Source organism: Tenrec ecaudatus, chromosome 7 (assembly GCF_050624435.1).
Source record: "Tenrec ecaudatus isolate mTenEca1 chromosome 7, mTenEca1.hap1, whole genome shotgun sequence".
NCBI classification, from domain to species: Eukaryota; Metazoa; Chordata; class Mammalia; order Afrosoricida; family Tenrecidae; genus Tenrec; species Tenrec ecaudatus.
Genome location: NC_134536.1, coordinates 12,655,722 through 12,679,032, shown reverse-complemented (window position 1 = coordinate 12,679,032; position 23,311 = coordinate 12,655,722). Strand labels below are relative to the sequence as shown.

Genomic DNA, 23,311 nt, shown 5'->3' with positions numbered 1-23,311 from the left:
ATCCATACATATACATACATCAATTGTATAAAGCACATCCATATATTCCCTGCCCCAATCATTCTCAAAGCATTTGCTCTCCACTTAAGCCCCTTGCATCAGGTCCTCTTTTTTTTCCCCCTCCCTCCCCTTTCCCCCCTCCCTCATGTGCCCTTGGTAACTTATACATCGTTATTTTGTCATATCTTGCCCTATCCGGAGTCTCCCTTCACCCCCTTCTCTGCTGTCCCTCTCCCAGGGAAGAGGTCACATGTGGATCCTTGTAATCAGTTCCCCCTTTCCAACCCACTCACCCTCCACTCTCCCAGCATCGTCCCTCACACCCTTGGTCCTGAAGGTATCATCCACCCTGGATTCCCTGTGCCTCCAGCCTTCATATGTACCAGTGTACAGCCTCTGTCCTATCCAGCCCTGCAAGCTAGAATTCGGATCATGGTAGTTGGGGGGAGGAAGCGTCCAGGATCTGGGGGAAAGCTGTGTTCTTTATCGGTACTACCTCGCACCCTAATTCTAGGCTGTAATTTTTCAAACGTTTCAGAATAAAGTTCTAGAGACAATTTCGAGTTTTAATTTAGATTTGTTTTCAAAGGAAGCTCTTTGGTTTTTGGTTTTCATCAGGGATCATGTCTCTAAACTAGGCGTTGGCAAACTTTACCTGGAATTGGCCGATATTTTTCCTTGGGGACCACAAGGTGGTTGCACGCATCCCACCTCTACCTGCATGTGGCACAAAGGTAGCCCTACACTAATTTGCAAATGAAAGTGCGTGGCTTCTAATAAAACTTTATTTACAGAAGCAGCACTGTGGGCCAGATTTGCACAGGGGTTGTATTTCCTCTAACTCATGCCTGAGTGTATCGAAGTCTTGTGTAGCGCCACACCTTTTTGCAAAGGTCTTCATTGACAAGCATATTTCACCGGGCATCAGGAGCAAGCCGCGAGTTCCTCTCTTGGTTAAGAGAAGGGACAGGCACGACCTCCTTCTGGTAGGACCGGGGCACATCAGCTAGAGTGAACCATGTGGTGTACATTTCACAAGAGGAAGATGAAAACATCTGATATTTTGGGTGAAAAAGATGTTCACTCATGTGAAAATGCTGCCCGACTTCAGGAAACATGCTTGGCGGGGAGGGAGGAAGGTGGGGGCTGGAGAGAGAGAGAGAAAGAAATATGAATATTGTATTCATGCCTGAATGCTAAGCAAACTCCTGTTAAATAAGGAAACCAAGCAGAAGGCAGGAAGCAGGGACTGCTCGTCTGGGCCCCCACTGAGGGGATCAGCTGTCCCCTCCTCCGGGGAGCAGGCCCATGCTGGCACCAGGGCCACTGGACCCAAGACAGAGCCTCACAGCTCCACCCCGCCCGACAGGGGTGCCATCGGGTCACAGGATGTTCCTAGGTACACAGCAAGTGCCAATAAATGCCCTCTGCCATCTCCAAGGTAGCGTCCACCCATGGGCCTGGCTGCCCTCCTCTAGACCCGAGGGCTCCACTCCCTCTGTCCACCCCCCCTTCCCTTGAGCAGCTATTGAGCGCAGCCCCAGCCCATTCCAACCCTCGTTGTGTCTCCTCCACTGTAATTTCCCCGTTGCTTTTGCTGCCTCGGTCTGAGACGCCTCTGGGTGCCCTGATGTCACCTGTCCCCTCCCTCTGACTCCCATTGCTCGGGCACAAAGGTCCGAGGCCGGGTTTCTGTCGTTCACCTTCAGGGCCTGGTCCCAGAGTGTAGGACAGAGCCAGCAGGTCCTCAGATGATTCAAGGAAGCGGGGTTCCTGCAGCATCTCCTTAGGAACGTTCCGATCAGCGGAGCGGAGCTGCGCATGGCCAGCCCCATGCAGAGCGCACCTTTGAGCGAGGTGCTGGTGGTCCCGTGGTAGACCCCTCGCCTTCCACGTGGGAGACCCAGCCTCGATTTCGGCCAGCACACCCTGTGCACAGCTACCACCTGTCCAGCTGAAGGACGGTTGTGAGTCGCTGGAATGTAGAGCAGGTTTCAGACGCAGGTGGGCAATCTATTGAAAAATCAGCCCATGAAAGTCCCCAGATCACAGAGGTCTCATCCCCGCAGACCTAGGGATGGCACTGGCAGGACAGCGCAGGTGTGTGGGGCCAGCATGGATGGGGCTGAGGTTTATTACAGCAGCTTCTGTTGACCCCGCACCCTGTGCATGCTTCATCTCCTCAACCCTGCAGAGAGAGCACGGTTCCGCTTCTGCAGGCGAGCAGACAGAGGAGGCCACCGCCCTGGGGGGCAGCTGCTGGGGTCTGTGTTTCAGCCCCAGAGCCTGCGTGCCTGGATGGAAGGGGCTGTTTGAGAAAGCTGGGTCTGCGGCTCTCACAGGGCCCGTGTGTGTGCTGCCCGCTGACTGGGGTGGGCAGGGCGTCCATGCGATGGCAGATTGGACATCTTCCCCATCGCCACTGCCATGCACGCTCTCTGCCAGCTTCCAAAGGGGGCTGTGTGCCTGATGGGGGGAAGGTCACACGCACGCAGGCAGGACTCCTCCCCAGCCTCCCTGATTTAAAGTTGTAGAACCATGCCCCTGCCTCCAGGGCTGTCCACTGCCCTCATCACCCGCCTGCCAGGCTGGGCCTCCCTCTCCTGGCCGCCCCGTGCTCTTCATTGCTTTGGTGTGTGATACACAGCCTGCCACCCTCCCCCAGCCCCTGGCCACAAACTTTGTTTCGCTTTTAAAAAGTTGCGCTTGAGTCGAGTGTGACTTACGGCGACCTCACGTGTCGGAGTAGAACTGTGCTTTGTGGTCTTCAGTGGCTGATGCGTGGGAAGTACATCACCAGACCTTTCTTCGGCGCCACCTCTGGGTAGATTCGAACTCCCATCCTTTTGGTTAGCTGTTTGCACATGACCTTCGAGATCTTGTTCAGCTGCCCCTGACCTTGAGCCAGCAGATCAGTTCGTTGATCACTCTCCATTGTGACTCTCTGCTTTCTTCGGGCGCCGATGACTCTTGAATTTGCAGCTCAAACGTGGCTTCCCAGCCAGGGTCTGGACTCGTTCTTCGCTGTCCCCAGAGCCCGGGGCTTAGCGTTGTTGCTGTTAGTGACATGCGTTCCGCTCTGACTTGTAGTGACAGCAGAATGTAACACCGTCCGGTCCTGCCCCAGCCTCGCACTGGTTCCTTGGCTTGAGCCCACTGTTGCAGCCACGGTGTCAGTCCAGCTCCTTGAGGGCCTCCCTCTCCTCCGCTGCCCGTCGGCTTTGTCTGCATGATGCTCTCCTACAGGACGGTCTCTCCTGATGCATGCGCGGAGTCCACGAGGCAGTCTCACTATCCTTCCTGGCGACTACGGAGCCGTCTGGCTGCATTTCTTCCCAGACAGATTTGTTTGTCCGTTTCACAGTCTATGGTGCTTTCGGCATTCGTCGTTGGCACCACGATTCAAACGCACGCATGCTTTTCAGTCTTCCGTATTCAACGTCTAATGTTCACATGCGTATGAGGCTTGTGGGTGGGGCATTTGTCATTAAGGTGTTTGGAGGGAATTGCTGGGCACCTTCCCTAATGCACAGACAGACACGGAAACAGAAACTCTTTTCTGAGGTCGCTTCTGCATCCAGTCATTTCTTTAAAGCACTAGAAAAGGGTTCCTTCGTAATTTAAAAAATTACACCCCAAAAAGAACAATAGTAAAAAGGAGAGCATTCAAATAAGCCAGAGGTTAAAATTAAAATAGCTCTGAGATGCGGCATGTTTGCGGTAGATGTTAAGTCGTTGAAAAACAAACACCCTAAAAGGATCGCCGGTGGTGTGGTGGGTGTAGCACTGGGCAGCTAGCTGACAGGGTCAGCGGTTCAAGCCCACTCTGTAGGAGGCAGATCAAGACCGACAGCTGCAGAAACCCCACGGAGCCGCTCTGCTCTGTTCCCTGGGGTTGCCCCATGTCCGAATCGACTCGATGGCAGTGGCTTTAGTGTCCACACCCAGCCAAGCCAGGTGACTCTGACTGACTTCATTGGTGCAGAGTAGAAGCAAACCCGCAGGCTTCCAGGGCTCTGGCCTTTGGAACCTGATCTCCCATCCTTTCTTCCGAGGTGCCGCTGGGTAGGTTCGAACTACCAACCTTTCCGTTAGGAGACGGCCACCTAACTGTCTGGGCCGCGTGGGGCCATCTTATTAAAGAAAACACCTCACTGCCATCAAGTCAGTTATGACTGCTGGTGACCTTATAGGGGAGGGGAGGACTGCCCCTGTGGGTTTCTGAGGCTGGGCATCTGTAGGGGAGCAGACAGAGCTGCCTTTCCCATGTTGCCACTGGTCGTTTCGAACTGCCGACCATGCACTTAGCAACCCACCATAGACCCACTAGGCCACGAGGTCTCCTTATACATATGGAGACTCGGTGCACCTTTCACAGAGCAGGCCTCTCTTCTTCCCTTCACAATAAAGCATGCTCCGTTTCCTGTCAGACACTAGTGCCCCCCGTCTAAAGTCATTGCTACAGATCCGCATCTGTTGCTGGACCCTGGTTTATGGAGGGGTCATTCTACCGGCCCACATAGAATAAGATGCTTTCTGCTGTAGTTGAGCTTTACAGTCATACTTTCTGTCCCCCTTCTCCTGGTGTCCATCACCTGAGCAACCAGCCCGGTCTGGGCTAGAAATCGGTGAAGATAGGACTTTCCCCAGCAGTCTCTCCTCATTATTTTTTTGGACCACTGTGATAAATATAAAATCTCACACTATTTAGTGAATCACCATGAAGTGAATAGTTTCCCCCTAAAATACAAATCTCACAAATGCCTTGAATATGTTTTTTTAAAACTCCCATCCGCACCCTCCTGAGGTCCTGAAGTCCTCCTCACACATACACACACCCCTCTACCCCTGGAAGCATCTGACGGTGCCTGGTGCTGCCCGCACCACGCTGCAGCCCTGCCGTTTACTGATGGGGCAGCACCTGTGCCTGCGGTTAGACCTGTGGACGCCCCACTCGCAGTCAGGAGCCCGGGCTGTGTCTGCCCATTCGCCTATTTGGAGAAGTCACCCCACCTTCCACAATCCTTCTAGATGCCGTCTACCAGTCTCCTTTGGGCGGAATATGTGCTTTTCCTGGTAGTCGGAAGGTGGCTTCCATGCAGTACAGAGTGGCTGGTGGATTTGAACCAGTGGCCTTGTGGTTAGCAACGCAAAATCAAATCCACAGTGCCAGACAGGTGCCCTCCCTAAAATCCTGTGGGTGCTGGGACCCTCTCAGGGCCTGGAGACCCGGGACCGCCTGGCACAGAGACCACCGAGGGGCAGTGGGCTGGGAGAGAGTCGTGGAGGACAATCCTGTGGCGGGAGGTCCCGTCCCCTGCAGAGCTGTGTGTGTGTGCCCCTCCCCACTTGCAGGGCCTCCAGGGGTTTCAGGAAACTGCTTCAGACTCAGAAATGTAAGAACCTCCCCCAGGGTCCCAGGTCGGCCCCCTGAGAACTCACGGTCTCAGACTCTGGAGTTGGTGCTTTTCGCCCATCACTGCAGACCCTCGTTGGGGGACATAATCAAGCTAATAAGCCCTCATTCTAGAACTGCCAGAAGGCCTCCATCCGGGGTTCACACTCGAATGGAGGGACTAGTGCAGCCGCCAAAGAGGTGCGTTGAGACCATGCTCATGGCCTTTCCTCCTTTGGGGTCCGTCCCTGAGAGTTCTTTGTGTCAGCAGCCCCGTGCGCAGCACACGTCTGACCGGTGGCTAGGGTCCGCCACGCGCCTCCAGGCCTGCCATCACCCTGTCCCCGTCGTCAGCGGGGCCCTCTCCCTCGGTAGACTCTGTCCGTGTGTCTGTGTTGTGGAGCAGTTTCAGGCTTGTCAGGAAACAGTGCAGGGTGTACCGAGGGCTCCCATATGGGCCTTGCTCTCTCCAGCAGCTCCCCACCTTCTGAACAGCTTGTGTTCAATTGATGAACCAATATTGATGGATTATTGTGCATGCCAGTCTGTAGTTTTCCATCCTCCTCATCATGCTGCTCAGTCTTAGGGGTTGGACAGATGCATCAATACAAACCCCTCAAACTCAAGTCCACCCCAGTCCCAGAGACCCAGTAGAACTGGCCTCTGTGGGTTTCCGAGCCTGTCAATCTTTAGGGGAGCAGAAAGCCGCCTCTTCTCCCGAGGAGCGGCTGATGAGTTTGAACTGCTGACCCTGTGGTCACCAGCTCAGTGCTTAACCCACTATGCCATCGCATACCACACTGAAGTACTCTCCACCGTGGCAGCATCCTGCAGAGGAGTGTCACTGCCTTAACCTGCTGCTCGCCCTTCCCCACTGCGTCCGGGCACTGCTGCCCCTTCACTCCCCTCTCACAGCTGGGCTGTCCCAGGAGGTCACAGAGATGGAACTTTGCTCTCTTTAGCTTTTCCAGATGGGTCTCTTTCACCTGGCAATCTGGATTTACAGTCCCCCAGGCCTTTTCCTGGCCAGACAGCCCATTTGTTTCTGTTCCAGAATAATGCTCCTTTCGCAGGAATGTTTCACCGTTTGCTTATCCCTTCCCCTCCGTGAGGGACATCCGGGTTGCTCCCAGGTTTCCGTGACTAGCGGTCATGTGTGGGCTCCTCCGCCTCTCTTGAACCCAGTGACCCTCACAGCCTGGCTCACACAGCAGCGGCTCTGCGGCTGCACACAGGGTGGCTTTGTGGCGCTCGGACCCTCCACTGTGGGTCGGCCAGGGTTATCGCTGCCAGCGGTCACTTTGGGGAAAATTATTCATGCCAGAAGCATCCTTAAAATGAATTCTGATTTTTATAAAGTGGCAAGAGACTTCTATTTTTAAAATCTCGGTATTTTAGCACTGCGCTGCTAGGTGCAATTTTGGGCTCTCAGCAAGGCAAAGCTGCCGTCTCACCAGATGCCATTTAACGTATGGTGCGTTTTGTCAGCTCTTATTTTATGCGATGTATGCACGCTTAATATAGAGTCTGCAGCTCTGGAAATGTTATTATAATGATGATTATTATTTTGGATGGCAAGATTATATTGTCCGAGCTTGCAGTGCAAACACCAAGCTAGGGATGTCATATCCGTCTGGGTATTAGCTTCTGACTGTTTGGTTCAGGGAAGGAGCGCTGGTGGCCGAGTGGGTTACACATTGGGCTGAAACCACAAGGTTGGCAGTTCAGACCCACCAGCTGCTGTGAGGGATAAGGGTGAGGGCTGGCAGCTCCTTTCAAGATTTATAGTCTCGGAGCGTTAAGGAGCAGTTCCACTCTGTAAAGAGTCCCTGAGGCAGAATCAACTCATTGGCAGTGGGTTTGGGTGTGCTTTTAGCTCCATTATTAGGGGGCCATGCCTAGGGCTCAAGAGGCAGGCGTGATTCGGCTGCTTCCTCCTGCTCCCTGAGCATCTGGTGGCACCGGCTGGGCCCATGGTCACTCTCGGGACAACCATGCAAGATGCTACTCATGGAGGCCGCCCCTGGAAAATGCCCGTACCTGACACCACAGAGATCCTTCCTTGGCCAGTGGACCACGCAAAAACGTTTTTTGTTGTTGTTGTTTTTGAAATTTACAAATTGATTTTATTTTCTGCAACCAGTGTACCTTCCTTTTCCTAAAGGTCCCTGCTCAGGAAACAAACTCATCGGCCCCTAAGCTTCCAGGCTGAGCTTTCCAGTTACTGCTGTCAGTGTGCTTCCATCGGGATCATTCTCCCAGCGGCACCATCCGCGAGGCCTGCCTGCTCCACTAACTCCTGCCACTGCTTGTCTGTCAGTTCGTCACAGTGTGGTGACTCCTGTGTCACCGTGACACCGAAAACTCAGTCCCTGGTACATCAGACACGAGCAGGGGTGTCAGCAGATGATGAACGAGGAATGGGCCATCCATGTCAGAGGCATGAGCCACTGAAAACCCTCTGGCTAGCATCGAAACACTCTCAGTTACTGAAACGCTCACAAATAGAGGCTGAACACTGTCGACATCGCGGCGGAAGGTGGAGCTCTCCGGTCGCAAGGCACTCAGGATATGACGGAGGAGTCGACCCTCGTGGTGTGGATGGAGCAGTACCTGTGGGAGCAAAGCCTTCAGGACTTTCCCTTCTGACTCAGAGTGAGAAGGAGCTGGAAATGTTTATTGGAACTTGGAATGTACGAAGTAGGCATTTAGGAAACTTGGAGGTCACGAAAAACAGAAGTGGAACATAACAAGATTGACATTGGAGGCAGTGGTGAGCTGAGATGGACCGTCCCCTTTGGCCATCGTGAATCAGAAAAGCACACAGTTTCCTCGGCCAGAAGTGACCCACGCAGGAGGAATGGTGTTGCAGTCACTGTCCGGACCGACGATTCAAGGCCTGTCTTGCAGGACAGTGTTGTCTGTGACAGGGTAATGTCTATTTGCATACAAAGAAATCCAATCATTTCAACTATTATTCAAAGTTATGAACCAACCACTAAAACTAGTAATGCAGAAATGGAAGGATTCCATCAGCATCTTCAGTGTGAAGTTGATCAAACATGTAGTCAAGATGCATTGATAATTATTGGCGATCGGAATGTGAACGTTGGAAAGAGGAAGGGACAGTTGTTGGAAAATAAGGTAATGGTGATGGAAATAAAGCTGTACACTGCACGATAGAATTTTGGCAGACCAATGACTTTTTCATTGAAAATACATTTTTTTCCAACAACAATTATACACCGTATTTCTCTAGATGGAATACACAGAAATCAAATTGACTACACTTGTGGGAAGAGACCATGGAAAAGCTCAATATCAGCAGTTAAAGCATGCCTGGGTTTGACTGTGGGACAGAACATCAATTGCTCATATGTAAGTTTAGCGTTTAGTTAGAGAATATTCAAATAAGTCCACGAGAGCCAAAATATGACCTAGAGTATAACCCATCTGGGTTTCAAGAACATAACCGAAGAGATTACTGCATTGACCACTAATGGCAGAGGATCTGAGGAACTGTGAGATGACATCATGAGCATACATGAAGAAAGCAAAAGGTCATTAAACAGATGAAAGAAAGACAAGATCAAGTGGATTCCAGAAGAGACTCTAAAACTCGCTCTCGATAGCAGAGTAGCTAAGGACAAGGAACTAAATGATGAAGTCAAAGAGATGGACAGAAGTTTTCAAAGGGCAGATGGAGAGGACAAAGTAAAATATAATGCAGCGACTTAGAAATGCAAACGGAAGAACGCGCTCAGTAGGTAGGAAGCTGAAAGAACTCAAGGGGGAAAAAAATCAAGCCTTGAGTTGCAACACTGAAAGATTCCATGGGAAAAACATTGGATGATGTAGGAAGCATCCACAGAAGATGGAAAGAAGACACGGTCATGGCACCAAAAAGAACTTGTCGGCATTCCGCCATTTCAGGGGTAGCCTATGAGCAAGAACCAATGGTGCTGAAGGAAGACGTCCAAGCTGCCTTGAGAGCACTGGCCCAAACCAAAGTTCCAGGAATTGATGTAATGCCAAGTGAAAATGTCAGCTGCTGCTGATGTGCCGGAAGCACCCCTCTTCTATACCCAGGAATCTGGAAGGCAACTATTAGGCCAACGGAGTGGAAGCGGATCCATATTTGTACTTATTCTAAAGAAGAGTCGCCCAGCAAAATGCTCAAACTCTAGAACGACCTCACTGATGAGCCACACACAAGGACCATCTTGCTCAGGACCATGCAGCCGCGGCCGCAGCAGCAGATGGACAGGGAGCTGCCAGAGGCTTCAGGCCAGAGGAGACAGCACTGAACGGTGGTAGCATCCCTTTAGTCATGATCTTAAGGGGACTTATTTTAAATGGGAGAGGGGACATTTTGGATAGTCGCTACTACATTCTGATGGGTACCTTGATGATTCGGATCCATGTCTGTGATCTTTGAAATTTTATCCGCATCTCGACCGTGCCTGGCAGGCTCTCTCAGACGTACGCTAAAGACGGAGAAACAAGTGCATGCTCGTACGTATCTCTCCCGAGGAATCGTTTGTACTTACGTATGCGCTGCAGTGTTTCACAAGGGAAATCTGCTAGGTCCTCTGTGTCTCTGTGTTGTTGGAGGCTTGGTACCTATTACATGGTTACCGGACCTTTTCATCAATATTAACATGCGGAATAAAGGGAATAGATTGAACTTGAAGAGTCAAGCCACTAGGCGTTCTCCAGCAGATGCTGGGGGCCTGGGCCTCTCCCTCCCCTTGCCTTTGGCTGTGGACGCGGTGGGCTCATTTCCTACAGCACCTTTGCTCGTTTGTTTGATTTTTCTTGGAAAACACTCTTTTAAGGGCTGGGTTCCAGCCTGCTTCCTCCCTGAAATTTTATAGGTCAACCTGTTCCAAAGCCTTGCTTCTGTTTGTCGTACGTGCGCCTGATCTTCAGTGTGTCCCACGCACACTTGCTTTTGACTTCTTGTGGCACAGCGAGGACTTCCTGGGGCCACTCTTGGCTGGTCGGGGAGAGAGACAGCATGTGCAAACTCTCACGTCCGCAGGCCACCCAGCATGCGTGTCAGCACCGCTCCTCCTTGGCAACAATCATGTTCCAGTTGTTGGTGATCCGAAGCGATACAGACCCCCCCAAAAGATGTTCTCCGATGCTGGTAGCGATTGGGCCGTTGTGCTTGAGCTAACTGAATTGTGGGTTGTTACAATATCTGGAAGAGCTACCAGCAGAATGATTCAGAATAATAATAAGATGTTTCTGACAGGGTCAGTGTTTTACCTGAGATGCACCAAGTGATAAGGATCAGGTAAAACCGAAAAACCAAACGTAACTGCCGTTAAGTCGATGGGGAGTCACAGGACAGGGCAGAACGGCCTCCCTGAGTTTCCCAAAGGGGAACTCTTTCCGGGAACAGAACGCTCCGTCTTTATCCCACTGAGTGGCCGAGTGGTTTCAACTGCTGAGCTGTGGTTAGCAGCCCACAGGGTAACTGGACCAGGCAGGAAGGCATTTAATCCGAAGGAGGAGGCTTGTCGGACAGTGGTCGTTTGGCCGGTCCCTGTGCCAGGCACTTGGCTGCTACAGTAGCATTTTGGACTGATAATATCAACTCCCTTCATAGTATTACAATTTCAGTGTTTCGGGGGTGAACTGAACCCTTGTATTCCATCCACTTGGGGACAGTAGTCAGCAATGACATGGACGGATGTGGGGGTCGGGGCGGCGGTCTGCATGGGTACCATGGGAGAGGAGATCCCTGGCGATGCCCAGTGGTTACCGTGCTCGGCTGCTGAGAGGTTGGAGTGGGCCCAGAAGTGCCTTGTAAGAAAGGGCTGGCGGACCTTTTGGAAACGGGCCAAGAAACGCTGCAGGTGGTCACCTCCATGCTGACGCGTCCAGATGGTGGACCCTCGGTGTGGAAAGGAGAGGCTGTGAAGGGAGCTGGGGTCCCCTGGGAAAAGTGGGTGCCTCACTGATGTGTTCCGCATCCCCCCTCTGAGGCAGGCTGGCATCCTAGTGAGCACTCCCCCAAAGACTGGAGTTGCCCCAGGTCTCCCTGTTCCCACTCGTCTCTCCGGTCCGGTCCCCACTGCCCGCCATAAACTAGTCTCCGTGGCCAGGGGTTGTTGCCTCTTGTGTAAGAGCCAGCTGCAGGCCACGCTCGCTTCTGTGGGGTACCCGAGAGGGGCTCTTACACCTCTTCTCTCCACCCACACTCCCCAGCTGGCCAGCCACCTGCTGCCACCTTGTCTTCGCTGGGCGGCGACCCCACATGGTCAGGATCTCTCTCCTTCAGTCACAACTGCTGTCCCTGGGGTGTCACTCAGGGCTCTACTCTGTGGCCAGGGACTGCAGAGCTGCGTGGCCTGGCTTTGAGGGCTGACCGCTTGCCCTCAGCTCCTGTCTCAGGGATCAGGGCCGCTGTCCTTGGTGACCGGTGGCGAGAGCGGGGAACCTTGCTTCACCGGCTTGCCCTTTTTGTCCACCCCACCCCTACCCCTCCAGAGCACTGAGCAGATCGCCGCCCTGTGCAGGAGCTTCACTGAACCCCAGATGGAGAAACTGGGGGAGAGCCGGGACCCCCCGCCCCGGCCCCTGGCCCGTCACCTCTCTGACGCCGATCGTCTCCGCAAAGTCATCCAGGAGCTGGTGGACACGGAGAAGTCCTACGTGAAGGTGAGGTGGCCTGGGTCCTCCTTCTCCCCACTGTCCCCTCTAACCCCCTTGCTGGCCGCTCGTGGTGTGGGCATGGACCTCCCCAGACCCACCTGCCTGGCAGCCCTGCTGGGCGGGGACCACACCCAGACCCACCTGCCATCCTGTGAGTCGTGATTGGCTCCTGGGGAGAGGGAAGGGGAAGAGTCCAGTGGATGCTTTTGTTACCAGGGCAGCGCTCACCATGGAGACGGGCGCGCTCGTGTGCCATGTGCTGTGTGAGGTTTGGTTTGTGGTGTGGTGTGTGGTGTGGTGTGTGATTTGCCAGAGGGAGGAGGCTGGGTCAGCAATGGAGGCAAAGGCTGTTTGCGGCAAGGAGGAGGAGGAGGAGGAGGAGGAACTGGGGAGAGGGCTCATGGGGCTGCTGACCCAGTGCTGTGGGGCACTTGGGATGCCGACTTCATCTGCGGTGTGGGTCAGAGGGTGGTGGGCTAGAAGCCCAGCATGGTCTGGGTTTGCCTACGGTCCACACATGCCCACCTCTGCAGCCCCAAGTCCTCCACATCCTCATGTGGAGGCAGTGACAGGCCTCTCCTAGCCTTCAGGGCCTCTGTCTAGAGTCCACAAATTAAACACTGGCAGTTCCTACCGGATTCCCCCACAGGCCCGGGTCTCAGCTCCCTCTTCCCTGAGGAGTGCTTCACCTAAGACCTTGCCCACAGCCAGCCCAGGAGAGCGGCCCAAAGCCCCTTCTCCGGAGCCTTGGGGTGCAGATGTCCACAAGGATGGCAGTCTCTCATGTGCCACGCCTGGCTCTGTGTAGCTGTGGGGTATTCAGACGAGATTTCTCAATGACCCTGGTGCCTACGGTGACCTTTCCCAGAAGCTCTGAGCCCCTCCTCACAGCTCTGGAGGACCCGAGGGTGGCCCCTCGATGTGCTCAGTGTCGTGGTGCTGGTTAGGACTCACTCTGCTGCTGGGCCACATGGCCTGGGAGGCTTGTTTCAGCGCAGGCTTGTGACACCCTGGTTGTAGGACTGAGGGACCTCTTGTGGGTGAAGTAGGCAGAAAGCCCTGCCCCCTTGGCAAACACCTGCACTTTGCTCGCCCAGGGTTGCTGCTCAGGGTGGGCGCACTGGGGGTGCCCAGGACACCGCCCTGCACCGACCCAGCATGGCCAAGAGTGGAGGCCCAGCCCACGTCTGCCTCGCCATGGACATGGGCCTGTCCACTGGCTCTTGGGCCTGTGCCAGCTGGCTCTGGTGTGCCCGTCAGGCTCAGTGCCCAGCTCTGCCACCCCTAGGGCAATCCCAGCCCTCCCTGAATTTCTCCTTGTGGAAGGCGAGCCTCTCAAACCGCCGGTCCTTGCCGTTCACTAGAGGCTTCTGGTGCCTCAGGACTTGAACTTCCTCAGGATACTTGAAGCCAGAAACAAAGAAGTGGACCCAGATTAAATGTTATACTGCCCCTGGTTTCATGGGATTAATATAAAATGCCTTCAGCTGAGAAGTTTTATGAAGACGGCCAGCGCCCCGATTCCCACCCCGGGGGAGCCTCGTTCACTAAAGCCCCACGTAGGGCACTGGCTTTAAGCACCACGACTGCTAACGTTTGGGGCTTTCTTCTTGCATTTGAAACCTGGGGGGGTTGAGATGCTGCCCCCCGAGTCTGGTCAGTCCCGGATTGCAGCACTCACCGATCTCCTCCTCCTCCTCCTCCCAGTGCCTAGGCTTCCCCCCTGGACACACATGACACAGAGAGGGAACCCCTGCTGGATCCCGCGCCCCCAGCCCAGCTCATGCTGAACCCAAAGGAAGGAGCTTGCCTCAACCCCCCTCTCCTACTCTTGCGCTGCCAAGGCCGTATTCAGCTAAGCAACGCAGGCCACCGCCTGCTCTAAAGGGACACCCGGGGCCCAGCTGTTGGTTGGCTTTGTAGTGTGATCTTCGCCACCGTGGTTGCGGTGAATCGTTTAGAGAACACGTCACTTCCTCCTGGCTGAGGGGAGTGTCTGGGGCTGCTGCCCGCGTCACTGAGGGCATTTCTGAGACTCTGGAAACACTCTCCTTTTGTCTTTCAGGATCTGAGCTGCCTCTTTGAATTATATTTGGAGCCACTTCAAAATGAGACCTTTCTTACACAAGACGAGGTAAAATCTCCCTTTCCCACGGGCCCCTCCAGTGCTTGTCAAAGACCACGTCTGCTTATCCCGGGGAGCGGAGCGCTGATGGAGCAGTGGTTAAGGAATGGGGAAGGCCTGGCTGATGTTTGGAAGGCCAGCAGTTTGAACCCACCTGCGGGACGGGGCCCCTGGTGCTGTGCTCCAGGAGAGATGGTTGGTGCCATTTGGTGCCGTGGAGTTGGACCCGACTCATGGCGACCCTGCGCACAGCAAATAAGTCAGTGGTTCTCAACCTTCCTCATGCTGTGACCCTTTAATAGTTTCTCATGTGATGCTACTTCATCACTGTAATTTGCTACTGTTATGAATCAGGCGACCCCTGTGAAAGGTCTTCGACCCCCATAGGGGTTGTAACCCACAGGTTGAGAACTGCTGCTTTAAATAAAAGTGATTCATTCTTCTCTGCTGACTCCCAGTTTTCCCGATTTGAATTCTGGGAATTTTACTTCCACCAAAATAAAAATAGATGGAAAGGAGTTGGGATTATAGTGATCAGAACCATCCCAGCCTACATGTATGGAGCAAATGCTCTGCCTTCTCTAAAGGGAGGGCTTCATAGTGCGCTCCCTGTGGCTTGTTTGCCGGCCCAGAGCTCCTGGGTCCCTGGCCCTCCGTGGCTGATCCCCGCGGATCCCTTCCCACAGATGGAGTCACTCTTTGGGAGCCTGCCCGAGATGCTGGAGTTCCAGAAGGTCTTTCTGGAGACGCTGGAGGACGGGATTTCGGCGTCATCCGACTTCAACACGCTGGAAACCCCCTCGCAGTTTCGAGTGAGTGTTCTAGAAATAGGTTGCCGGGCGGACTGCGCCCAGGGAAGCCCATGCTGTCGCCTGACCGTGGACATGACCCACCTCGTGCCCTCTCCTCGCAGGGGACCGCAGAAGGTTCCATCCTTTTCTCCAGTTGTGAATGCTTCTGGAGGAGATCAGCTGATGGCGTGTGCTTTCAGCCTGGTCTTGACCGGGGCCAGTCCTGACCCTTGGCGAGTGTGTGCGTGTGTGTGTGTGTGTGTACCGGACTCCGTAGGGTTTGCTCATGGCTGGCTTTTCAGAACTAGAGGTCGAGGTTGTGCTCACTCACCTCACTGAAGGGTGTCTTGGGAGGTCACGTCTGAGGTGGGAAGGAGCTGGGGTGGGAAGCGTGGGGTCCAGGTCCATCCACATTTCCTCTGTTCTGTGCAGCCCTCTCCAGTGTAAACATGCAGGCCGACCAGGAAGCCCCCTAGGGAAGGAAGACGAGCAAGGATTCCACAGGATCATTAGTCCCAGCTAATTGAGTGGGCTGTTCTTAGTGAGCTCCCCAGCTCAGTGACTTCCTACCTTGTCGGATGTGTCCCCACGGAACTTCCCCGTCCTTTACTGTGCGCCATGTCAACAGGCTCTGCTGCCTGCACCCTGTACTCGGAGAACCTTCCTGGGGGTGGCGAACGTCCAGCCCGAGTTTTGCTGGAGGGACCTTGCCATCCACCCTCCTCGGGCTTTTCTGGGGGCTGCCCCAGGTCGATTTCCACCAGCGACATCTCCCTGCTTCACCCCCGCGGCCAGCGACTTGCACACCACGTCCCCTGAGGCCGTTGTTTGTACCAAACCTGACATGGATCTCGGTTCTCTTTCTAGAAGTTACTGTTTTCCCTCGGAGGCTCCTTTCTGTATTATGCGGACCACTTTAAGCTGTACAGCGGGTTCTGCGCTAACCATATTAAAGTGCAGAAGGTTCTAGAACAAGGTAAGCTGCTCGGATAGCTCATAGCTGTGCTTCCTGTGTATTAGTTGTCCTATGGAATGAATCTGTGTTTAACCAGCCGGGGTTGGTGTGATGTCGGTGGATTGTGCCCTGCCCTTGACCTTGAAGGCGACAGACAGGGAGGGGCCTGGCTGTCCTCAAAGGCTTCTCAGTAACACTGCCAGGAAGCACGGTCCTGGATGTTTTGTGCTCAAAATCAGGAGTTGGTTTCTCCACGTGGCCGTGGAGGGCCAGGTGAGGGTGGCCCCACACTGGTGACATCTCACCATCCCCAGAGATACAGCAGTGCCTTTGGCTGACCGCAAACAAGCACCATATCCTCCGGGGAAAGTTAAGGTTAGGAAACCGAGAGGCCGCATCGAAGGAGTATCCGGCGAGAAGACCCCCCCACCGCAGAATGCCCACCGCACCGCAGAATGCCCACCGCACCGCAGAATGCCCAGCCCAGTCTTGCTTCTCGAGTAGTTTTCAACAAGCTCTAATTCCCTTGGCATTTCGCAGAGTGAGGCAGAAGCTTGCCAGTAGTTGGTAGAAGCCCTCCTTTAATACCGTGGGCTGTCACACGCACACCCCTTGATCTACTAATCACACTCAGCGTGATGCTCGAACCTTCCTGAAGTTGTCGATTGTGTCCTTGTAAGGGAACCACAACTGGGAGAATAGCTGCCTGCCAGCAGCCGGCTGACCAGGGCCAGGTGCATGCAGGTCAAGTTCAAGTGGCAGCGGGGGAATCCCCTGTCATTCTCAACACCAAATGCACTGGTGTCTCCGGGTGTACTCTTTGTGGCCCTCGGACACTGCACAGCGATCTGGCCGTGTCCACTGCCAGCAGGGGCCAGCGCACACGGGTGGCACCTTGTTTGGACTGTGAGAAGGTGGAAGTTGCTGGAGCCGAGGAGGTAAGGAGTGCAGGCTGCAGTCCTGAACTTAGTCAAATGTGGAAGAGAACGTGTTGGTTTGCAAACCATCCTGCGCTGTATGGACCGAGCAATGACTTGCGCTGTCTGCTCGTTTTGCTAGCCGGCTCTTCTGTGAGTGACTGGGCACCCATTTGGTGGGTCCCTGAATTGTCGGAGAACACCTATACCCATGGTGCTTTCCATCACTGTCATTGCCCTGGGAAGGTAGACCATGACCATGGAAGACCCGCGTTCAAAGAACCAACACATTGGCACGATGGCGCTGGTGAGAATGGAAAGACCACAGACTGCCAGGTGAACCAGCAAATCTGCCTGAAAAGCAGTCCGGCCAGAGTGCTCTCCCTGAAGGGGTGAAGATGGTGAGAGGTTGTCTCATGTACTTTGGGCACGTGGTCAGGAGAGCAGTCCCTGGAGAAGGACGCCGTGCTTGGTGAAGTGGAGGGTCAGAGAGAAAGAGGAAGACGGCCAGGGAGATGATCGGCACAGTGGCTACAGCAGCGGGCTCAAACATACCCCCTCATGAAGCTGGGGCAGGGCTGGGGGCGTGTCCTTGTGTTTTACCGAGGGCTTCCAGGAGCCGGAGGGAGTGGAAGACCCTTGGCACCTAACAGTAGCAGGAAAATCTGCGGGGTCTGCGTGGACACGGGTCTCTCATGTCCCATTCATGCTCTTCACCAAGAGCCAGGCTTTGGTACACTGGCGGGCACTCAGACTTCTCTGGTATTCCCGGGAAGCTTCCTGTCCCCAAGTCCGGGTAGGCATCCGGGCGTTAGACTCAGCGATGACACAAGGAAGACTAGAAATCGGTGACAAGTCGAGTAGCCTTTGGTTTGGTGTGTGTGGTGGACTGTGGACCTTCTACTCGAGTCTCCAACTCCCAGCAGGTCATCAGGCGGGACAGTGCAAACAAGGCGCCTCCGACATCCAGAAAAGGGGATCAGTCCGTTTTCATTGCCACCTCTGGTATTATACCATCTTTGAAGCGCAGTAGGGAAGAGAAGAACCCCAAAGGGCCTCGGAAGAGCACGTTCAAGGTCTCTGAACAGACTGTGGCAGGAGACGGAGGAGCAGCGCTGAGACGAAGGGGCACCCTCTCCTCATCTGGGCCAAGACTATGGAACCATGGGAAAGTGACAGACCGATGGCTCCCCGGCCCCTGGAGGCAATGGCCAATGGCCAATGTACATGGCTGAGAGACTTAAGAACAGGAGAGAGACTTGGCTGCTGGCTGAGGAGACCCAGGACTGTGTCCTTACTGTCTGCTGATCCTGACCTGTGGTAACCTATCGACTCCCTGATAAACCCCTTCACCGGGAGTATTGCCCATGAGTTTGGTGTGGCCACTGCCACGATGTACCAAACCCAGCACGGAGGCAGAGAGCCGTGGGAGGAAAGGCTGGTGTCAGGCAGGTCAGGAAGGCTGGCGCGTGGAGGCATGCCTGACCCCTGCCTCGTAGCAATGGGCTGATCAGGTACGGCCCTGTCCGCTGTCATTGCTTGCCGTGTGCTAAGAGTCTGTTCTCCATTCGCTCATAGCCAAGACTGACCAGGCTTTCAAGTCCTTTCTGGAAGCCCGGAACCCCACCAAGCAGCACTCGTCCACGCTGGAGTCCTACCTGATCAAGCCCGTGCAGAGGGTGCTCAAGTACCCCCTGCTGCTCAAGGAGCTGGTGTCGCTCACCGACCACGAGAGCGAAGAGCACTACCACCTGACCGGTAAGTCGCCCCCCCAAGGCCAGCCTCCTCCCCAGCTGGGCCTCACTTCCTGAAGCCGAGTTGCCTACTGCCAGGGTGAATGGACGCCAGCACGCCTGCCGTGCGGAAGCAGCCAGCTCTGTGTTCCAGTCTCGGAAACCCACAGGGACAGTTCTACCCTGTCCTCCAGGGTTGCTTTGAGTCACTATTGACTTGGTGGTGAGTTTTGGGTTGTGGGACCACAAGGGTCTCATGGGATTGGCCCGGGCTTGGTGACAGCGCCATCCTCCTTCCTAGAGATGGTCCTGGCCCTTGAAGCTGTGTGATTGCAGAGCAGTGGCCTCTCTCAGGCCTCTGGGCCAGTGTGGGGGGCTGCCTGCTTCTGTCTAACTCCCGGGAGGTGTGCGACCCAGATGCTGCTCCTCGATGCGTTGGGTGGGGCTCCACCTAGTGGAGGTAGCCGGGCACAGCTTGGCTGGGTGGCATATGGTGCTTTCAGTGTGGGGGCAGCTGCAAGCTTCTGAGTAGGAACAACACTGAACTTGGCGGTGACCTGAAGTTGTACTCTTTGACGGTCATTTTGTCCCACGTCAGCCCCCTTAGAAAGGAATGCACAAGCATCCCGTGCCAACGCAGCAGTTACCCTGGCAATCAGACCTTCGCAGAGACGTGTGGAAGGTCTATTCCGAAGTAGTTTTGCTCGCAGCTCCAACACCTGGACCCTGAGGGGAGGCGGCAGGAGTTCTTAGATCAGTCAGGCAGGAGTTTAATTCTGGGTGGCTCGAATTTCTTGTGTTGCCAGAGTGCCGTCAACTCCCTTAGCCTCTCTGCACCTCCGCTGTACTTTCGTCCATCTCCAATTGGGACTGCCTGCAGTCCTACAGCATGGAGGCTTTGAGGGCCATTCAAAGAACCGATTCTCACGACACGCTGATGACAGGACCTGCCCCACAGGGCGTGTTCAGGACATGCTGGCTGCTATTGGTGATGTCTTATTTAGACTCTGCCTTAATAAGAGGAGTTGAGGCCAAGGACTCTCCATTTCCCCTACACCTTCTCCTCAGTTATCGACTGTCTGGTGATCTGACATTTGTCATTTGCATCCATAGAAATCTCTGTTTTGCGCATTAACGGTGCACGTCGGCAGTCATGAAAGGCTGAGGTGGGAGGCAAGTGTAGCGCTGGCTGTTCTGGTCAAGGCTATGTTGGTCGGCCATGACACTCGGCGTCTTTGACATTCCTTAGTGATGCAATTTGGTGGTTATGTCGTCCTGTCATTGGGTAGCTCTGCAGTGGTGTAGCCCTGCTCCGCCTGGTGATCTGATGGGGTCTGCCCCGTTTTCACTTACCGCAGAAGACAACTTGCTCTTTAGGACCCAGCGATGCCGATAGGTTCAGGAGCGGGCATAAGACTCAGGCTAATCATATTATGATCACATAGGCCACTGCGTGGTATACCTAACTTGTGTTGCCCAGAGTAATGAGTGGTCCTGAGCTCCGGCTTGAATCTTGGGCTCTGATGTTGGGGAGGATTCAAAGCAAACCCGAACGGTCAAGTGGAACGGTTTCCGATTTTGCAGAAGCACTGAAGGCAATGGAAAAAGTCGCAAGCCACATCAATGAGATGCAGAAGATCTACGAGGACTACGGGACCGTGTTTGACCAGCTGGTAGCAGAGCAGAGTGGGACAAAGGAGGTGAGCCGGGCCCCGGTGGGGAGAGGCTGAGTGCGTGTGGACTGGGCCCGTTGGCTGCTCAGTTTGTGGGTGCAGCTGTAACATAAAATGCATTCTCTCACCGGTGAGGAGACTAGAGTGTGAATTCAGGGCAGCGCTCCGGAGAAGGCATGCTGTGTGTTTCTCTGCTGTGGGGGAAGGCCGGCGTCTCCCTTTAGCTTCTCTTCCTCTGCTTCTTGGTGGTCTTCACGTGTTTGCTCTCCCCTCTCAGTGCTTCCTTCTCTGTGCCCAGTCTGCTCTTTTCAGATCTCAGAGGCCATTGGCTGTGGGAGGCTGGGTTGTCTAGAGAAATGAAATCAGCGACGCTCCTCTGTGTATCACGGCAGAACTTTCTATCCAGAGTTATTCCATATCAAAAGGGCATCCCAGTCCAGTCCAATTAAAGTCTCTAAGTAGGATGTTAGCCGGGGACCTCTTCAGACTCAGGCAGCTGCAGGCTGATGGCACAGGGTCGATCACAGGCCGGTGGGTGCAGAGTTGTATGGATCCCAAGTTGGTGGAAATGGTGGCGGCAGAGCCACGCCGATGGCCTTCCGGGTCAGCCCTGGAGGCAGACAGAGTGCCAGCAGGCAGGGCCAGAGAGGAATCAATTTCCCGTGTCACTCATGCTAATAAAGAAAGGCCTATGGCAACAAGGAGGTGACATCAGGCCAAGACACAACTGAGAGGTTGTGGTCCACCCAGGAGGATCTATATAACCCCTAATCATCACACTGGTGTCAGACACACCTATCTACTGAACTAGGAGCCCAGGGGGCAGCGGGGGTTACAAGTGGGGTTGCTCACAGCAGTCAGCTGTTCAAACACACCCGGCTCTCCTTGGAAGAAAGGTGTGGCTGTCTGCTCCAGTAATGATCGCCGACCCCGGAAACTGCCCTGTCGGGTTGCCCCGGGTCAGGAGGGCCTCCATGGCAGGGATTCATTTGGTTTCCCTACCCTAACACAGTCTCATTAGCGCAATTTTATCCTCAAGTCTAGGGACTAGGATTTACAACACGCCTTTGTGATAGGCACAAGCTAGCCCATAATAGAGAAGTTGATTTTTTTTTCGCATTTCTGGGGGTTCTGTCTGAATCTGGGAGTCAGCTGTGCAGATGGCTTTCTTGTCAGTGGACCCCGGTGTGCCTTGGCTCCACAGTTCTGGGCAAAGCCCCACAATGGCACCTGCCTCTGCCCCTTGCGGGTGTGTCTGTCAATGTGGTTTTTTCTATAACTCAGGAGTGATGAGGTTTAGGATCCACCTGACTCCAGCCATTGGCAGATTATATTCCGTTAGTCTGCTGACTTAGGGTCCCAACACTTTTTGAGGGGAAACAAAATTCTGCTTTTAACAGGAAGGTGCCCTTTCAGACAAGGCCACCAAGTGAGGACTTGCCTGGAGGAAAAGTCCCTGACGCTGTCTCTGTGCCTGAAGGATTATAAGGCTGTTAGGTGCCATTCAGTCCAGTTGGCACTCATAGCAACCCAAAGTGACACAGGTGAACAAACTGCCCCATAAAGTTTCCTGGGCTGTAATCTTTCAACAACCCCCCCTGCCCACCTGTGGGTCCACCCTTGGGTATACACCCCTATCTCTAACCCTACCCCCACCCCAGCTTGAGCTGCTTTGCATTGGCCTAGTTAGCCAGCTGGAGGGCAGAGGGGAGGGGACACAGGCTGTGATGTTTGTACAGCAGACAACAGGTCTGCTCCCTTGGAGCTGCCGAGTGGGTTTGAACCACCAGCCTTCTGGTTAGCAACACGGTGCTTAACTGTTGTGGTGCCAGTTTCTGCCTTAATAGACCTCGCTCCTGAGGCAAAAAGGTAACATAAAACTCGTTACATTGGCTTAAAGCTGTTATATGTCTGTTGTATAACAGCAAAGGGACCTCCCACCCCCCATCACTGAGCTCACAGTGCCTCCTTCCTTGGGGGGCCTCGAGGGAAGGCAAATCCCGGAGGGGAGACTCTTTATGGAGGGCTTGGGCTGGTGGCAGGCACGAACGAACACACCCAGATGCCAACTGAAAGTTTGAAGGTCCGAATCCACACTGAGGTGCTTCGGAAGACAGGCCTGGCTGCAGAAAGTTCATCCACAGCCTCTCTCTCTCTCTCTCTCTCTCTCTCTCTCTCTCTCTCTCTCTCTCTCTCTCTCTCTCTCTCTCTCACACACACACACACACACACACACACACGAGGTCACCATGAGTAGGCATCAATTCCAGGGCCCCTGATTGGCTGGCGCGGCATGGAGGCTAGGCTGCAGATGGGAGTGGGCACTGTCATGCGGGGAAGAATCCAGGTCTTGTCCTCTTTTCAATTTTTAACACCAGATCCTGGAGGCCGCCCCCTTAATCATAAATTCAGTTTAATTCAGTGGAACCTGCTCATTTTTCTATTTTCCCTTGTTGCCTGATGGCTAACTCCCTAGTCCTGTGCTTCTAAAATCTCTATCAGCCCCGAGAGCTCACTGCCATCAAGCTCATCCTGACTCACAGTGACCCTGTAGGACAGAGTAGAGCTGTTCCTGTGAGTTTTCGAGACGAACTCTTTACGGGAGTAGAAAGCCTCGTTTTTCTCCCAGAGTGGCTGGTGGTTTCAAACCATTGACCTTGCGATTAGCAGTGCAATGCATAAGCCCACCATGCCACCAGGCCTCTTCAAAAACCCATACCAGGGGGCTTCAAAAAGTGGGCACAGAAATCCCTTTATATTTTTATTCTGCTAATTCCCGTGAGCTTTCTGAAGCCCCTGTATAGCAGCAACGCGGTTTAGGTGGACAAAGGCAAGAATGGAGAATTGGAGCTTAATTATTTTTTTGTTTGTATGTTTATTTATTTATTTTGCTGTCAATCTCAGAAAAGGAGCCCTGGTGGTGTAGCGGTTATGCATTGGGCTGCTTATCCACAAGGTTCACATTTTAAAACCACCAACTGCCCCACAAGAGAAAGATAAAGGCTTTCTGCTCCCTTAAGGAAACCTACATTCTCAGAACGCAGCTCTACTCTGTC

At 54.0% G+C, this 23,311-nt stretch overlaps 1 protein-coding gene across 2 annotated transcripts in view; it reads left to right on the top strand.

Moving 5' to 3' along the window:
- The window catches only part of TIAM2 (TIAM Rac1 associated GEF 2), a 273,644-nt gene that overhangs the window by 241,868 nt on the left and 8,465 nt on the right, over window positions 1-23,311 (top strand). For both annotated transcript variants that reach the window (XM_075554342.1, XM_075554343.1), the window contains 6 exons: window positions 11,897-12,067; window positions 14,127-14,195; window positions 14,873-14,998; window positions 15,845-15,953; window positions 18,428-18,607; window positions 20,167-20,282. In XM_075554342.1, coding sequence (XP_075410457.1) covers window positions 11,897-12,067; window positions 14,127-14,195; window positions 14,873-14,998; window positions 15,845-15,953; window positions 18,428-18,607; window positions 20,167-20,282 — 771 coding nt within the window. The remainder of the gene's footprint in view (window positions 1-11,896; window positions 12,068-14,126; window positions 14,196-14,872; window positions 14,999-15,844; window positions 15,954-18,427; window positions 18,608-20,166; window positions 20,283-23,311) is intronic.